This window comes from Gymnogyps californianus, chromosome 2 (assembly GCF_018139145.2).
Source record: "Gymnogyps californianus isolate 813 chromosome 2, ASM1813914v2, whole genome shotgun sequence".
Classification (NCBI taxonomy): domain Eukaryota; kingdom Metazoa; phylum Chordata; class Aves; order Accipitriformes; family Cathartidae; genus Gymnogyps; species Gymnogyps californianus.
The window spans coordinates 23,212,225-23,229,219 of NC_059472.1; the positions used below are offsets into that span (position 1 = coordinate 23,212,225).

Genomic DNA, 16,995 nt, shown 5'->3' on the forward strand with positions numbered 1-16,995 from the left:
TGCATACATTGAGCTTATGCAAAACTCGGTGGTTTTCTTATCAAATTTGTGAATGGTGAAATAATTCTAGCAGTTTTACTGGCTCCAGGAATCTGCTGCTTCTTGCGAAAGGTGACCTTCCTGGTTCATCCTTATATTTGACTGTGATTTAAAAAATAGAATTGAAGGGGGGGAGTGCCTTTTTAAAATAAATTGCTGCTTGATCTAAATCTGATCTAGTGTACAATACCATAGAAATAATCCTGTGTTCACTCAGGGCTGATAGGACCTTCAGGTCAGCTTGTGTGTTAGTCACTAAAGAGCATCCAAGCAAATGACCAATGGCAGCAAAAGTGAGAAGAGCCAAGACTAGCACACGAGCTGTTTAATTTGCTACAGCACCTTACTGAGGTTGAGAGTTTTGCAGGATTAAAACTGTTAAATGCATAATTGAGCTAACTGTTAAATGCATAATCAAGAGAGACAGAGTAACAAGAGCTTTTGTTGTAAAAGAAACTTTGACTCTGTAAGTTAGCAGATACATTGAAGTTGTCTGTCTACAGATGGGTTATCCTACAGTTGCTGCCTTGCTTTTTTTCCCCTTCCTTTAAGGGAGTATTTTCTGCAGACTTGTAGAATAGAGAGGCATTTTCTATCCAGTTTAGCCCATAATTGGCTCTGTAAGCTGCTTAATCAAAATTGATAATGCAGGGGGAGAAAGGAAGCAGTGAAGATGGCATGTCCTCCTTTTACAGAGAAAAGAGAAAAAACTGGCAGGCTGGGATGGGATGGGGGAAAGGAATGAAGATCTGTTAGTCATGGAGGAAGGCCTGACCCTTAGCCACTGCAATCCATTGGGCTCCAGTTGCTGTATTTAAAGGATATTGTTTCTTTGGAATCACAGGAAGGGGTTAGTGAGTTCTTTCTGGAAGGCTCTCCAAAATCTGTGTTGTATGGGGGGACTGCCAGTGTTCTCTGGACCTATTGTTGCAGTTTTAAAGCCCCGCAGTATGCTTTCTGAAGTCCCACAAAGACAGTTCAAGAGTGGCCTTATTTTTCCCTTTGTGCTAAGGTCTTCAGACCGGATTTTTACTGTTAAGTGAATTTGAGAAATAAGACTAGCATAGAGGGGTGAAATTGGTCTGGCATAAATGAATCCCATTTAAAATCCCTCACTTCACTATAAAAGCATTAGGTTAAGCTTGTACAGTTCTTATGTTCAGTCCTGTCCTGATGGAGGCAGCCTGGGTTAGCCTTTAATTTGCAATCTTGCTGAAGTGTATGACTATAAGCATTTTTGAAATTAGATGGTAAATCCTACAAAGGAGGTGGTTCAGACAAGATATGTACATAAGAGGTTGAATGTACAACCTTAATTTTATGTGATGCTAACTATAAAAAACATGAAAGCTTTGGAGACAGTTTTAAAGACCTAAAAATATTTAGCAGCATAATCAAAATGTTGAAGAATTGGATGATATGAAAGGTTCAATGGAAGGTCTAAAGGATGATACAAAGACCTAACTATTTGCAGGAGTTTCAGGGCCCTAGGAGGAAAGTAAGAGCCCACCTCACTTCTGCTTGTTTCCCCAGATAAGAGGTAATGTGTCTTTGGTGAGTCTGCTGGAGTTAAACCAAACTAATTTTTATGTTTTGTAAGAATGTGCAAGTTATTTAACCTCTTGCATATGGGGAAACTGAAAAAGGAGGAAAAGAGGGGTTCTTCCAGCTTTGTATAAGGCTTTTGTGGGTGTGTCCAGCACTAGCATGTGTACCAGCCTGAAATACTAGGTAACTTTTGTGATGGAAGGAAACGGTGAGACAATTCTGCTGAGGCGATCATGATGGCTTAAGAAAACAAAACCCTGGGTTGGTTGGGTTTATTTCTTCCCACTCCTGATTATGTGGCAATTTCCCACTGTATACCACAGACACCTATTTCTATTCTAAGACAGATGTCTTAGAATCATAGAATGGTTTGGGTTGGAAGGGACCTTAAAGATCATTTAGTTCTAACCCGTCTGCCAAGGACAGGGACACCTTCCATTAGACCAGGTTGCTCAAAGCCCCATCCAGCCTGGCCTTGAACGCCTCCAGGGAGGGGGCATTCACAACTTCTCTGGGCAACCTGTTCCAGTGCCTCACTACCCTCACTGTGAAGAATTTCTTCCTTATATCTAATCTAAATCTGCACTCTTTCAGTTTAAAACCATTAGCCCTTGTCCCTATCACTACATGCCCTTGTAAAAAGTCCTTCTTGTAAGGCCCCCTTTAGGTACTGGAAGGCTGCTATAAGGTCTCCCTGGAGCCTTCTCCATGCTGAACCACCCCAACACTCAGCCTGTCTTCACAGGAGAGGGGTTCCAGCTGTCTGATCATCTTCATGGCCCTCCTCTGGACTCGCTCCAAGAGGTCCACGTCCTTCTGATGTTGGCCCCAGAGTTGAACACAGTACTTCAGGTGGGGTCTCACAAGAGCAGAGTAGAGGGGGAGAATCACCTCCCTCAACCTGCTGGTCACACTTCTTTTAATGCAGCCCAGGATATGGTTGGCTTTCTGGGCTGCAAGTGCACATTACTGGGTCATGTTGAGCTTCTTGTCAACCGACACCCCCAAGTCCTTCTCCTCAGGGCTGCTCTCAATCTACTCATTGCCCAGCCTGTATTTGTGCTTGCTATTGCCCCAACCCATGTGCACGACCTTGCACTTGGCCTTGTTGAACTTCATGAGGTTTGCACAGGCCCACCTCTCAAGCCTGTCAAGGTCCCTCTGGATGGCATCCCTTCCCTCCAGCATGTTGACTGCACCACACAGCTTGGTGTCATCGGCAAGCTTGCTGAGGGTGCGCTCAATCCCACTGTTCATGTTGCCGACAAAGATGTTAAACAGCGCCGGTCTCAATACCGACCCCTGAGGAACGCCACTCATCACTGGTCTCCACTTGGACATTGAGTTGTTGACTGCAACTCTTTGAGTGCGACCATCCAGCCAATTCCTTAACCACCGAGTGGTCCATCCGTCAAATCCATGTCTCTCCAATTCAGAGAGAAGGATGTCATGCAGGACAGTGTCAAATGCTTGGTACAAGTCCAGGTAGATGACGTCTGTTGCTCTTCCCTTATCCACCAACGCTGTAACCCCGTCATAGAAGGCCACCACATTTGTCAGGCACGATTTGCCCTTAGTGAAGCCGTGTTGGCTGTCACCAAATGCCTCCTTATTTTCCATGTGCCCTAGCAGAGTTTCCAGGAGGATCTGCTCCATGATCTTTCCAGGCACAGGGGTGAGACTGACTGGCCTGTAGTTCCCTGAGATAGATAGTGAACAATGTGTTTGCTAGTGCCTCTATCAATGTATCTTTAGAGTACTACTGTAAAACAATGCACCACACAATCAATTTATTCAACATTTATTCAACAGAGGTAGAGCATTGTTCCCTTGGGCTAACAGGCAGCCTAACTGGCAGTCACTTTCTTCTGCCACGCGTTCCCTCTAGCACGTGTCAGAGGCTTATGCTGATCCTCTACCGCCTTGCAGCCACCCAGTGCTAAGCTGATTTTGCTGGATCCTCTGGTATTTCATTCCTTCAGTCCTTCCCTGTCTTCCATTCTGACCACAGCAAACCCTTCAGAGTTTAGCAGCAGCCAAAAGCCTGCTCCTGAAATGAATGGCGATTTGAATGAATGAATGGTACTATATTCACCATCCGCTTTCCCAAGCAGAACGTGGCTTTATGGGCAACTAAATCAAAGGTTTGGTGCAGAGGTAATCTGGATTGCATGCATTCTCTTCGCTGCTCTGCAGAAGTCTAGGAAATTTGGATTTCACTGGGTCCTGGGGGAGGAGGGGACAAGGTGGTGGAAATCAAGATGTTCCTGAGTCAGGCAATGTCATTACAGTTGCCAGTTTACACTAATTAGGTGTCTACCCTTGAATAAATAAATAAATGATATCTTCAGTCCTTCCACCTAAATGCATTTCCTTCTTGGGAGCATTGTTAATGATTGCTATGGACAACTGGACGTTGAAAGACAGCCACTTACCATTTGGGGTTAGGATTCTTGGCAAAAAGGTTCTCTGAATTCTGCATCTAATAGACATATTTCTGCTTGGAATAACTGCATAAAAAAAACCTCCCAAAAAACAACCAGGATTTGTATTTATTCTCGATAGGTCCAGGAGCTGTGGTCCAAACTGACATGCTAGAGAGAGCCACAATCTTGTCCTCGGGACCACAATTCACTAGGCTTTTGTAGTTATGTGTTCCTGGCTTCCTACTTGGGATTAAGCAGGAAGCTCCATTTCTGATTGATCCTTCCATTGGAGTTGCTCCCCAAACATGAGCAACATTTTCACTTCTTGCTGGAGTAGTTTAAACTACTAGTGAACTCTTCATAGCTTCCCATGTACATGAGTTGTCCCTGAGAGGTGAATCGAGGTTAGAAATGCCTCCTGAGTAAATCCAGCACAGGCTTGGATTTACTGGAATCAGAGGCTACTCTCAAAAAAGTCTCAGTTCTTCTCTCAGATTACTTTTTATGATGTAAGCGGGCACTTTGAATTAAACTGCCCTGTTTCCCTTGCCTCCTTCCCATTTTCCCTTTGATCAACTAGTCCTTTCCTTACAAAGAAAAACACCACATCCTGTGTCCTGTTACATCAATTAGCTGCCTCATCAACATCATGGCAAACGATACTAAGAGCCCCACACCACCTTTGCAATGAAAAGCCATAGGAAGCCTACAAGGTCTGGCTGGGAAATGCTGCAGGTCTTCTCTGATGGAGTTTCAAAGGCAGTATGCTGACTTAAAGAGGATCTCCGGCTCAAGTGCTAATGAAGGAGGCGAGTCTAGGACCTTCCTATTCTCATGTGAAGACTTGAAACCTGGGGAATCCTTGTACGCCCTACTCCTGCCGGGTGATGATTTGCATTTGGGACCTGTCTCTTCCGAGCTGCAAGTCAGCATCTCACTCACTGCCTCCCTCTTCACAGGTTTCTCCTCAATTGACAAACCAGGAGGAGCACACAAAAAAACCCCCACAAAGATATGATTCCTCAACAAGGCAGGCAGAGATTTCAGCACGCCAGCAGCCTAAACGCTGTTCCTTAGGCAACCATGAGTCCGTGTGGTACGACTACCTCTGCGAAGGAAAGCTTTTAGTCCTGCTTACCTTCTGTAGGAGGTGGTCAATAATGATGGATAGTAGCTGTATCCAAATGAAAACGCAGCTGGCAGGGTTACAAATCCTTAGGACATGGCATTTGAAGTGAATACAAATTTTAAACAAATGTTTTCAGCTACACTAAGACCACAAGGTGCACAGGTAGTTAGAGATCCCGTTGAAGGACTTGGGCAACAAGAACAAAGGAAGAATATTTTCAAAAAATAATTTGAAACTTAGATTTCTCACTTGTGTTGGGATCGAATGCAATCATTAAGAAAAAAAGGAAATGACAAGCTGGGCCAACATAATGGGCCTGTTGCACATTAAGTACTAAGAGCAGTATATCTATGCCAAATAGTCTCCTACTTCCCATGTAACCTGCTAAAGAAACATCCCTAATCAAGTCACGTTCCAGCTGGCTATAGCTGTCCAGAGGTACCTACTTTTTTATAGCTCTGAGCACACTTTAAAACATTCCATGTGATATCTGAGCATTCAGAAAACAAAAATGATGCCCTGGGCTGGCTAACTGGTTGTGTCAAATTGCAGTAACTGGGACCTTGGGTTACACGTGGTCTAGCAGAAACCATGTGAAGTCAGTAGATGACATAAAACAGAGATTACAGTTCAAAAAGTGGGCCCCAAACATACTGCATTGTCACATCTGTAAGTGGAAGCTTGCTTAAGTCTCTTGCCACTGCTAGAGAGATTTGCCACCAAAGGTAACTCCGTTTCCCCTCCTGTAGTTTTCCAGAGGGGAGCCAGATTCAGGCAGATGAGAAGAGACCACTAACCTAGAATGACAGCAGAAGTGGAAAATTCCTGCCCACGGCCCGGAGTGTAGATCTTTCCTCTGTCGGCCTATACCTCACATTTTTCCATCAAACTCATTCTGTGGCTGCTTTGCCTCCCAGGTTACAGGTGGAGATATGGATTTGCAAAGTGGCTTGGGATGCAAACAAGGATGCACACAGGGGCCTTGCTCAGGAGGGGAAGGAAAGCTCTTCCAGAGCTCCCCAGGGTGTGGGTGCCTCATTTCCCAGGTACAACAGGGCAGCCGTGACACCAGGAGCTACAACGGTGGCTCTGTAAGAGGGCAGTTGCGTGGGTGCTCCAGAAGTCGTCAGACTGGTTATATTTGGCTGCACAGATGAAGAAGAAAAACAAATCTAGTTATCAAACATGTTACACAATGTTATTTTACTCACTTTTCTCCATTTTCTCCAGAATGCCCACAGTTAACCCTGTTTCTTGAAAAATAAGTACAAACCTTCTTACACTGGGAAGGGGTTTTCCCCAGGTCAGTTAGTGAATCATGGCCTTCCCGAAATAATTTTCTTCCTCTGACGAAGGGCCTTTTGGTGAGGCCAGAGTACTGTGCTTATGTAGGCCCCGGTTTGCAGGGGAGGCATTTCAGCTGCATTATTTCCATGTGGATGAACTCATTTCACGTCTCCAGCAGCACTGCTTGTGTAAGACTACAAGGACTTCCAGAGTGATTCACACAAGAAGGCCCAGCTCCTGCAGCGCCTTTCCCTCAGGGGTACCAGAAATACGCTAAAGGAAGCTATGAAATACGGCAAGCATAGTTCATCTTTATTGTCTGCTAATTAGTGATAAACAAAAGTCCGAGGCCAGAGATGGACCTGTCATTTTAAGTATATTTGACCTCCAGTGAGGCACTGGGTGAAAAAGGACTTTCTTTTCGTATAAACCTGCTGCATACCCCTTTCACCAGATGGTCCCTAGTTCTTGTTCCTTGAAAAATAGTGAATTATCATCACTTCATAGTGAATTATCACTTCGTAGTCCTCTTTCCCGTGCTACTCGCACCTCCTTCCCTGCTCGGCACCGGCTTTTCGGTGTCCCGGGTCACCCCTGCTGCCCTTCCCAGCCAAGCCGCTTCCCCTGCGGGCACCGCTTGGTGCTTATTGACCATTAATTTCACCCCCACGTTGCCCCTCGCCCTCACGAGGCCCCAGGCAGGCCCCTTTTCTGGGCGGATTTCAAATAAAAGCCGCCGCCGAGGCTGCGCCTGAGGGACCGTCCCGCCTCAGCCCCCCGCGGCCCGCACCGCCCCCTGGCGTCCCGCCCGCTCCCACCTGCGCCGCCCGGCGCCTCCCTCCCTCCCTCAGCCCCGCCGCTGCCGTGAGGGGACGGCCCGGCCCGGCCCGGTCTCGCCATGAAGCTGCACTTCAGCATCACCGCCGCCGAGGAGCTGCGGGAGAGGCGCGGGGGGCGCTACGTGGTGGGCGCGGGGCCGGGAGCGGGCGGCGGGGGCCGTCGGGGCCGGGCGCGGGTCTGACGGCTGTGTGCTTGCAGCTGTACTCGGTGTGCCTGGAGGGCTTCCTGCTCGGCAAGGCGCGGTACAGCCAGCTCCGCCGCTGGGACGCGCAGGTGAGGGCCGGCCGGGGGATGGGGGGGCCCGAAAAGCCTCGGTGGGGGCAGCCTGCCGGGGTGCGGGCGGCCGTCGGGCTCCGCAGCCAGGCCGGGCCGCTGTGAGGGCTGCGGAGCAGGAGGGGCTCTCCTGGCCCTCACAGGCCCAGTGTGGGATGGGGGGCAGCGAGTTGTTTCTGCCCAAATCTGTGTTATTAAAGCCTTCCTTCATGCTAACACCACAGGGAGGATGCGCCTGGTCCCAACCCGTGCTCTGCCCTCCCACCTGGCCCTTGCACCCTGCCTGGTGCCCCCGATGCTGTGGTGTCGGAGGGGCAGAGCTGCTGCTTGTGGGGCACCCGTGTTTGCAGGATGAAATCCAGCAGCAGCTGAGAGGCAAATCCAAAAAAAAGCCAAAGGATGTGGCAGAGGGGTATGGTAAACTGGCTTAATGGGAAACATTGGCCAAGCAGCAGCACCTGTTTCCTTGGCCTCTGGGAGAGAGCTGCAACTGCTTTATTGGGGTCTTTAATCCTATGAATGACTCTAGAAAGTGTATGGAGGTCAGTCCAGGCAAATTGCACAGTCAGCTGCAGAGTTTTTTGGACAAGCCAGGGGTTAACCGAGTGTTGGATCCTTTGGCCCAAATTGCCTAAGCACATACCTCAGGAGTGACCATTTCCACACAAGCGATTACTAGGCAGTTACAAAACAGCTGGAACACAGGCCTGGAGTATTCCAAGGAATAGTGGGCATCAGGGAATAATACATGGCCCCAGCTAACTGAATTGGATTATTTTAGGGTGAATCTGCCTGTTTATCTCTGCTTTTGTTTTGTTTCTTGTCCAAGTTGCCTCTGCCCCTTTCCCCTCTATCCTTCCTCTGGTTTTCTTAGGAAGTTAAAAGGGAGCATGTGACATTGAGCTCTTCTGTGGAAGCAGAGTGGCTGCCAGCCTTCTCTTTGCTAGCCCGATCTCTCTGGCCTTTGCCAGTCCTTGGCTCCAAGCGAAATCTCTCCCAGCTCTTCCATCAGTCTGGGTGCACACTGTCATCCCTGCTAAGCAGCCTTATTTTACCTTGAAAACCCTATTTTAGGGCCTTGTTTGATGAATGCTTCTCGGGGTAGTGGGTTAGGTAGATGCTCCTTCTTTTGGCAGCCTCCTTGCTGTGCTCTTAGTTGCAGTGATGGGACCACTCTGGAGCAGTTTTTCAGCCAGGTAACCCCAGATGGGGATTGATTCATCTCTCCCAACTCTGTGTGACTGCACAAGCAGTTGGAGTAGCACAGCTAAAAGGCAGCTGAGTTGGCAGTAGGGCTGCCGTGGGAAGCAGTGTTTGCTGAGGTGTGCTCTTGTGCCCCAGCTCTGCAATTCTTTTCCCTGTGGGAGCTCTCACAGTAATATTTTACTTTGGTTAATGGAGCATTTTGGATAACATATCTGAACTAATAAACCAGCTTATGTATTTGCTTGCTTTTTCTTTAAGGCTTACTGTTTCTTGCTCAAGAGGTTTTAACTTCATTAATGCTCTCAGCAAAATCTTTCCCATCTCTGCATCTGCTGTAACTGACAGTTTGCCTCTTGCTGGGCTTTACAACTCGTTAGCTGATTTTTGTTTTTAATTCCTTCATTCCTGTTGTTGGTAGCTGCCATACTTGGTCTTGAAGCTTACAGCTACACTGCTGTCCCTTAATTGTCTTCCCTATACTTATGTGAGGTTGCTAGTCTATAATTATTATATCCTGTTCTGCTTACTTTGTTTGAAATACTCTGTTAAGGTAGAAAAATGCACACATACAAGAAGTCTTAAACTCCAGGATATAGTAATTTCACCCTCCTGACCAGATCACACGTGGTGTCCACAAAGCCCCACAGACACAACAATTCTGTGATAGATGCAGGACATGAATTAGAAATAAGCTTCCTCCATGGACAGATTTCTGCATGATTGCACTTGATGGTATTTCTTGAACACTACTCGGGAGGATCTGTCTCTGACCGCTACTGGATGTGATGCTGGACTAGTTGTGCCTCTGAGCTCCTTCAGGGTGGTGATTTCTAAAGCACTGCTATTCCACCTCTATAAGCTCCTCTCTTAACTTGTGATACAAAATCAGGACACATAGTTTTTGTTTGTGATGCTGTGCCTTACCTGCCCCTTTTCTCTTGCTGTGCATTTTCCTGCTACCCATCACTTTATATTCTGAGAATGCTTCTCAGTGTTCTTTGACACTCCCAAACTCTGTTCCTTGCTGTCTCCCAGAGCAGTTGTTCTCTACAAAAGGACTGTCTGAACGGAGCAACTGTTCAGAGGCAGTGTAGTGTGATGGAGCATATGAGGTTTCGGATACACTGTTGAATGAGGAGGTGCAGGTATACTAACTCTGAGCAACATTTCCTTACCTCTAAGGTGCCTTACCTCCAAACGGGATTCTCAGCCTTAAGCTGAGCACCCAAGGCAAATGGTATAGAGGGAGGTGTGAACAACCAAGAATCATATCCTAAAAGAGATCTTGCTTAGAAGGAGTTGCTTAGGCAGGGCTGGCAGAAATGCTGAGGAGAGCAGTGCAGCTTTAGCCGTTCTCCTCTTGTGGAGATAGGCACTTGGCTGTGGATTGTCAGAAGGTGCCTGTCTTGGTCTGAGGATTTACTCCCTTGATCTTCCTCTGGGAGATGGGGCTTTGTGTTGGCTGTAAGAGGGTCCAGAGGTGGCTCTGCCTTCTCCCCTTTTGCCCCTTCTTTTAGGATGTAGAGCATTCAGTTGTGGGAAATCCAGTTTTTGTTCCCTCCTCTGTCTTGAGTATTTATGTATTAAGTATTAGCAGTAGGAAGGACAGCTGAAGGACCACTCTCCCTTTGCTCGGGATGAACGCCATACACGTTGGGCAGTGTTCCTTATTGTTTGCACTTGCTGAATTAAGACTTGTGTAGCCATTCTCTGCAAATGACTGTGAACAGCTTCAGCAGGAGTGTCCATGGCAGATGGATGTGCATTTTAAGGATCTAAGCTTTGGCCCTAGATTTATACAAGGACAGCTAGGCTGTGCTCTGTACTGTAGCTGTGTTCTCCTCTGGCTTTAGTTCTGTGGGGACTGCACACTGACCAGAGCACCCCTAATAGAGCTGTGGGTCTTTATTCTGCTGATGGAGAGGTAAGGCTCTCTTGCAAGAATATACAAGTGACAGGAACTTCTAGAGTGGGGCTAGAGATTACCTGGACAGTGGTTTGTGCATGGAATATGTTACTGGATTTCCTCGAAACTGAACAGTTGCTGAAGACACAGGCTCTCCCTCATTTCCACCTTTGATGTTGTGATGTTTGTGTTTGGCTTTTCAGTTTGGCAGCTGCTTAGTGTGTCCCTCTCCAAACAAATATCATAATAATGAACCTGTGTTCTGTTGTAGGACTGAAAGGAACAGATTATTTCTTGCAATAGTTGGAGTATTCACTGGTTTACTTCAAGGCAGGGAGTAAATACGAAGTGTCCTCTGTAGGATTAAGAGTGAAATGCAACACTGATGGATTCTGATCATGATGCTAGCCTCTACTGAGTCAGTTAGCAGCCAGCATCTGTGATTAGTATGAACGACTGTTGGAAAAATAGTTCTAAAAAAATCTGTTAATCACGATAAAAAAATTGGTAAAAATGAATTAAATATAGAAATTTTTTTTTTTAAACTTCATTTAGCCAGTCATGTACCAGAATAGTCTCATACCTTTGATTGCTTGGATGGTTTCTGCATACATATATTTTAATTTTCACATGAAACATGTTTAAGCATTTTTAATCTTAGAATGGTGTCTCCTCCTTTTTTTAATAGTTAATCAGGTAACTGAGAAGGAAATGCCCGGAGGCCTGTTTATTCTGTATATAATCCATACAAAATAGCTTTATAGTTATAATGCAGCTCTGTTTTTTCAGGTTAGCGCTTTTGTTTCTGGTTCTCTGTCCAACTTCAGCATCTGCACACCTATGATGGAGCATGGCCCTGGGTGAAATAGCTTGTCTAGACAGCATAGGCAGGATCTGACACCAAAAAGCAAACCTATGGGATTAGACTAAGTAGGAAATAATTAGTTCTGATTGACTACACTTTAAAACTGATGATGTCTCCTGCTGAGAAGGAGAATATTTATTGCAGAAAGATGAAAGAAACAGCACCAACTATGGCATGTGTCTTTACTCCTCTTTTTGGAGAGATTAGCTCTTAGAGCTTAAAACTGTCATATTTAGGGAAGCTGCTCTATCTCTTTTAGGTGAAAATCTTGGAGGAAGAATAAGTACCTCTTCCACCAGGTTGGAACATCCTGTCTGGGCTTCTAGCACAGTCAGATTTAAGCTTTTTTTCGTGATCCAGCCTCCTGTGGGCTTTCCTGCCACTTGCTCTTAAAGCTGCCTCTGTGGTGGGGAGCTGGAAGTGGAGCTGTGCCCAGCCTTGGTGCTGGGTTGCGGGCTGTGAGGCAGGCCCAGGTGGCTGCTGTGTGTTCTTGAAGGGAGTTGCACATAGTGTCTGCAAAGAAGCTGCTTGGTCAGGCACGCAGAGAGGCCAAAGGATGGGAGTCCTCCCTTTAGACAGCTTGTGGAGCAGGATGCCTTGGAAGTACCTGTCCGGTTAAGTAGGTCCAGTCAAGAGAAAACGGCAGTGCACAAGGCACCCTGGCTTGGGCCTGAGACACGTGTCTTCTGTGGAGTGGCTTTAGGTTGCAGAAACAAACCCAGAGCCTCGAAAAAAATGGTCAGAAGCAGATCTTGGGTAGGAGACCCATCTCGTGGTGGTGTTGGCCTGGCAGGGCAGCAGGCAGTTGGCACCTGGCACCACCAGGTACAGTGGTGGTGTTGACTTGCATTTAAAATGTAGCCTAGGCTGTTGGGTTTGTGAAGACAAATATTGGCTGGTTTCATTCTACTAGAATGAAATATCATGCTAGTGGCTGATAGTCTGGTGGACTTTGAGCACTGTACACAAATACACACTTAAAATTTATGGGCATTTTTCTTTGATTCTTTGAGATGTGAAAAGATCTAATCAGTTGGGAGAAGTTTCTCTTCTTTGTAGCCCAAATCCTGAGGATGCACAGTTGCATTTCAAGAAACTTACCAAGCAGCCAGCACTGAGATGAATTAATTATTTTTTGAAGTAGACCAGAGTCTCTGCTTGTGCAAACTGATGATAACAGACGGCATCACTTTGTGTAGGTGAGGCATGGCCTGAACGCAGAGGCAACAGAGAGGACCTCCTTGTTGTCAATGTGGCTCTGGCTTTCTGACTCCTGGCAAATTTTTTTGCTGTATCTCCTCAGTTTGCCTGCCTGTAGAGCAGAGATAGTATTTTTTAGTCCCTGGGGGAAGATCACATATGTGAAGGACTTTGAAGATAAAAAGCACTCTATACAGCTATTACTGTTAGCTTTACATAAAACCAAAGCATGTAGTGTTATCTAACTCTTTTATGCTGTGTATCTCAGTGATTCACGCATATCTAATAATCAAGAACTCAGAAATAGCAGCGTGTTGCCAATGTAGGGAAAGGGGAGTTGTGAGAATATGCCTCACTCCTGTTTTTAGCCAACAGGCAGGAAAAGGTATTGCTAATTCTTGCAGTAGTAAACTTTTTTTTTTTTCCCCAAGCTTCAGCTGCTGGAGTCATGTAAAAGACTTGGGCAGCTGGGGCCAGAGGGAAAGCGTCATCTTTCACAGGATTTAGTGACACTAATTGCTGAGTTGAATACTAGTGCTTAAAATTTAATTAGTGGTAATGTCTCAGCATACTATAGGAGTCTCATTGTACTGATCAGATGCCATATTGTTTTGATTTAGGTGAAGGAATGTTTCCAGGCAAACTTGCTGTATTTTGCTGTGTTTAGTAATGTGCATATTGGGAAGGTAAACATAGCTCATCCTTCTCTTGAGATAATTTGCCTATAGCAGAGAATTTTTACACTTCCAAGTGACCAACAACTGCCCAAACCTATATTGGAACTATCTTATGTTCTTATAAGATAATGTAATTGTGGTTCTCTAGTCCTTTCAGGTCTCTTTATGAAAGAGGTAGGGTTTGTACAGAGACATTATGCTCTTATTAGCCAGATGATATAGCTGGAGGAAGAATCAAACTTTCAGATAGTTTGTGTTCCTGAAAGATCCTCTGTTTTTTGTTGGGGTTTCCACCCCACCCACCCACCCCCCCTTGACAATATTAGATGATCTGATAAAAGTTACTACCTCTCACGGACAAAATAATAAAAGCCTCTGAGGTAGCACACGTCAAGGGCAGAAGTCTTCAGCTCTTAAAAAGTAGTTCTGTGGGTATAGATCAAAGAAATCCTGTATGGATGTATTGGGAAGAGAAGACATCTGTAATCATATCTTGTTTGTCCATGAGGTGTATAAGACCTAGCTGATAAGGTTAATACTATGCTACTTTTCTGGCTTAGAGAGGAGCTCAGAAGTGGTAAGACTGTAAAAATGAGAAACCCATCAAAAGAGGTTGCTCACTTGGGCTGTCTTCTGGTGGCTGCACGGGCAAAGGCTTTGCCCTTGCTGTGGGCCCTGAGGGCAATCAGGGAGGTGCTGGGTGGGTACCCCGTGCCCTTTGTAGGTCATCATGTCTCGCTGTCAAAACAAGAGAGCATTGAAAGCTCCTTGGAAACTATGAATACTTCTTCACTGATGCGGAGCTTTCCTTTGGCTGTTTTGCAGCTGAGGCAGCTTTTTGGGAGTGCTGTGCCTGCTTTCCCTCCAAAGTTTTACCTGGCAATGACCAAGTCGATGGCAGATGAGAGACGGTCTCAGCTGGAGCAGTACCTTCAGAATGGTAAGCCTGGCTGTAACAACCTGATCAGCTTTCATAAGTAGGGCTTAAACCTTTAAGGATGTGTCTACAATTGTGACTACACGGTGCTTTACCTTCTATACTGAGCTGAGTAAGGGTGTGTCTAAAAGGCTGGCGATAAACATTGCAGCCCTGTCCTGTCTGTTGGTTCACTGGCTCTAGAACAGCAGCATATCGTATTTCTCTTATTTCTGAAGCGGCTGCCTTTCTGCAGCTTTCCCAAAATGTAAGGGTGCAGTTTCACACTGAACTTAAGCCAACTTCGCCTTCTGGTAGCAGCCTGTAGTCTGGCCGTTCTCTGTTCTTCTGGATCAGTTGAGCTGAGCCACTCATCCCTGCTGCTTCACAACTGCCAGAGCTGACGTGGGGCTGGGTGTGAGAACTCATGGCTGGCGGGTAAAAGAGGGAGGCAAAAAAGACAGGCACTTGGACTGGTAGAAGTGTAATATGGAACTGGGCTCTGCATAAACCTCTTCCCTTCAAGGGTTTCCAGGCAGACTTATGAGAATTATAACAAGAGTTTGCAGAAGATTTAAATCTCAGGTGCAACATGTTGTGTTAGAAACCAGGTCTCCAGGATCCCAAGAATGCATCTTGTGAGTTTCATGTAAGCCAAGAAATAAAAAAAATATAACCATTTCAACTACCCAAAAAGAAGGGTGTGTGAGGGGATGAGCTTAAAGAGGTTTTGTAGCCTCTGGCCTCAGATACTTTGTGCTAACACTTACAAAACAAAGTCAAGATTAGTCTTTAAAAATCTTACTTAGTGATTATTTTATCTTTTTCACTTGAGTATTCAACAGTTCCTTTTAGAGTTACTGGCCACGAGTGACCATGGAGTTACGTGGCCAAGAACCTTACTGTAGTCTTCCTTTGGGAGAACAGCAACACTACATGTATTTTGCACTGTTCGTAGCTTCACTGATTTAACAAGAGGCTAGTAAAGGTAGCTGTGCAGAAACCAAAGGATGAGTGAAGTAGCACTGATGGCTTAACCAACAGTCATGTTGTATACATCTTGTTTTTAGAGGCTAGCCATGTTTTTCATCTTTTGGCTAAGTTTGGTTTCCTCCCTCCCTGTTTTACTCTTGTTTTTCAGTTACTTTGGATTCAAATATTACTAATAGTGATGTCTTCATAGGTTTTTTCCGAAAGCTACAGCAGGTAAGTTTTGAATTTTTCAGCCAAATAGTTTGTTACATGAAAGAGTTGAAATACTATCCTACCTCCTGAGTTCAAGGCTTCCTTTGCTGTCTTCCTTTCCTTGTGTTCTTAGCGTATTGGTCTGTCTTGTAAAGCAGCGAGTTCCAATGACAGAGTGCTCTCTGTGAAGCCTGGGTGGCAATAATAATAGTATTGTTATTGTTTTCTCCATGTACGAACTTGTTTCTCACATGGAAAGAACTATTTGCTTTGTGTTTATATCCTGTGGCATATCTGATGAATCTTTTGCCTCTAAACAGTTCCCAGAAGAGTCTTTGTGAGAGCTCAATAGAAGGATTACACACATTCTTGGATTTTGCAACTGTGAATGCTTTTTGGTAGTGTCAGTGCTTTGGACTGATAAGTGTATTGATGACTGCTGTAAAAATGTCATGTTCTCTTATCTTGCAACTGTAGTGATGGGCAGAATCTGGCATGTATTTGGGTTGTGGCAACCTAGATGACTTTTGAAATCCATTTTAAGGTCGTCCATGACATGTATGATCTTTGGCAGGCTTGGAGCCTCGATAGCTCTTGCTTGTGTCTGACTACTGCAAGGTGCCGTATGTCCCTTTTCTTCCATTACCTCCTCTCCAGCTGCTGTGGTTCTTATGAGGATAGTAGTGTTTTGGAGCAGGTTGGTGCAGTATGACTCCAACAGCATTTTCAGGGAGGGGATGCTACTTTAGTTTTCTGGGAAGTGCTTGGCATACTGCTGGTGTTGTGGTAACCTTGCTTGCAATGAGTCGTTCCGGAGAGAGGGGATGTTTTGAAGGACCGAGTAAGAGCTTTGTGACTCGAGAGCTCTTCACTTGCTATGTGTGATTAAGGTATGTAAGGGGAGTTCAGAAAGGCTATAGCAAATGGTGTGAAGAAGTATTCCTAACAAATTCTAGAAAGGTTTTTCCTATATACTTCATAAATAAAAAGATACAATTTATTCACAGTCTCTTGAATTCGGACCTACTGAAGTGCTCAAGACAGAGAATGAAAAGCCCCTTTCTGGTTAGGGATTTCTTTTGTAAGAAGCAGTCTCTCTTTAGTTGTGATCCAATGCCTGTTGTAGCCCTACAGATAACTCCCAGCAATTACTGCCGAGTCTTAATTAGTCTTGATGAGACTGATAACAGGTCTGCTAAAGAAAGTTAAATCCATCAGGAATGTCTGCAATTTGCCCTCAAACACTGCCAACTGTCTTTTTTTGACAAACTTCTGGCAGGAAATAACTCTTCAAAATGCATGTTTGCAGTGTTTAAAGATGTCTTTTGGCATGCCAGTATTGTGGATTTCTCTTAACATACCATCAGAAATGATGTTGTATATTTAGGTTTTTCTTTACTGCAGGCCCTTTTGGTGAAGAGGGGTGACTTGATAAGTACATGTGTAATACTTACTTGATTTACGGGTTATGTACGTGTGTGTGTGTGCTTATTAAGGC

General features: G+C 45.3%; 1 protein-coding gene across 2 annotated transcripts in view; it reads left to right on the forward strand.

Moving 5' to 3' along the window:
• The first annotated feature begins 7,256 nt into the window (after window positions 1-7,256).
• Window positions 7,257-16,995, forward strand: part of SNX31 (sorting nexin 31) — a 31,780-nt gene continuing 22,041 nt past the window's right edge. For both annotated transcript variants that reach the window (XM_050892408.1, XM_050892410.1), the window contains exons 1-4: window positions 7,257-7,393; window positions 7,468-7,542; window positions 14,222-14,336; window positions 15,454-15,518. In XM_050892408.1, coding sequence (XP_050748365.1) covers window positions 7,328-7,393; window positions 7,468-7,542; window positions 14,222-14,336; window positions 15,454-15,518 — 321 coding nt within the window. In that variant the 5' untranslated portion in view covers window positions 7,257-7,327. The remainder of the gene's footprint in view (window positions 7,394-7,467; window positions 7,543-14,221; window positions 14,337-15,453; window positions 15,519-16,995) is intronic.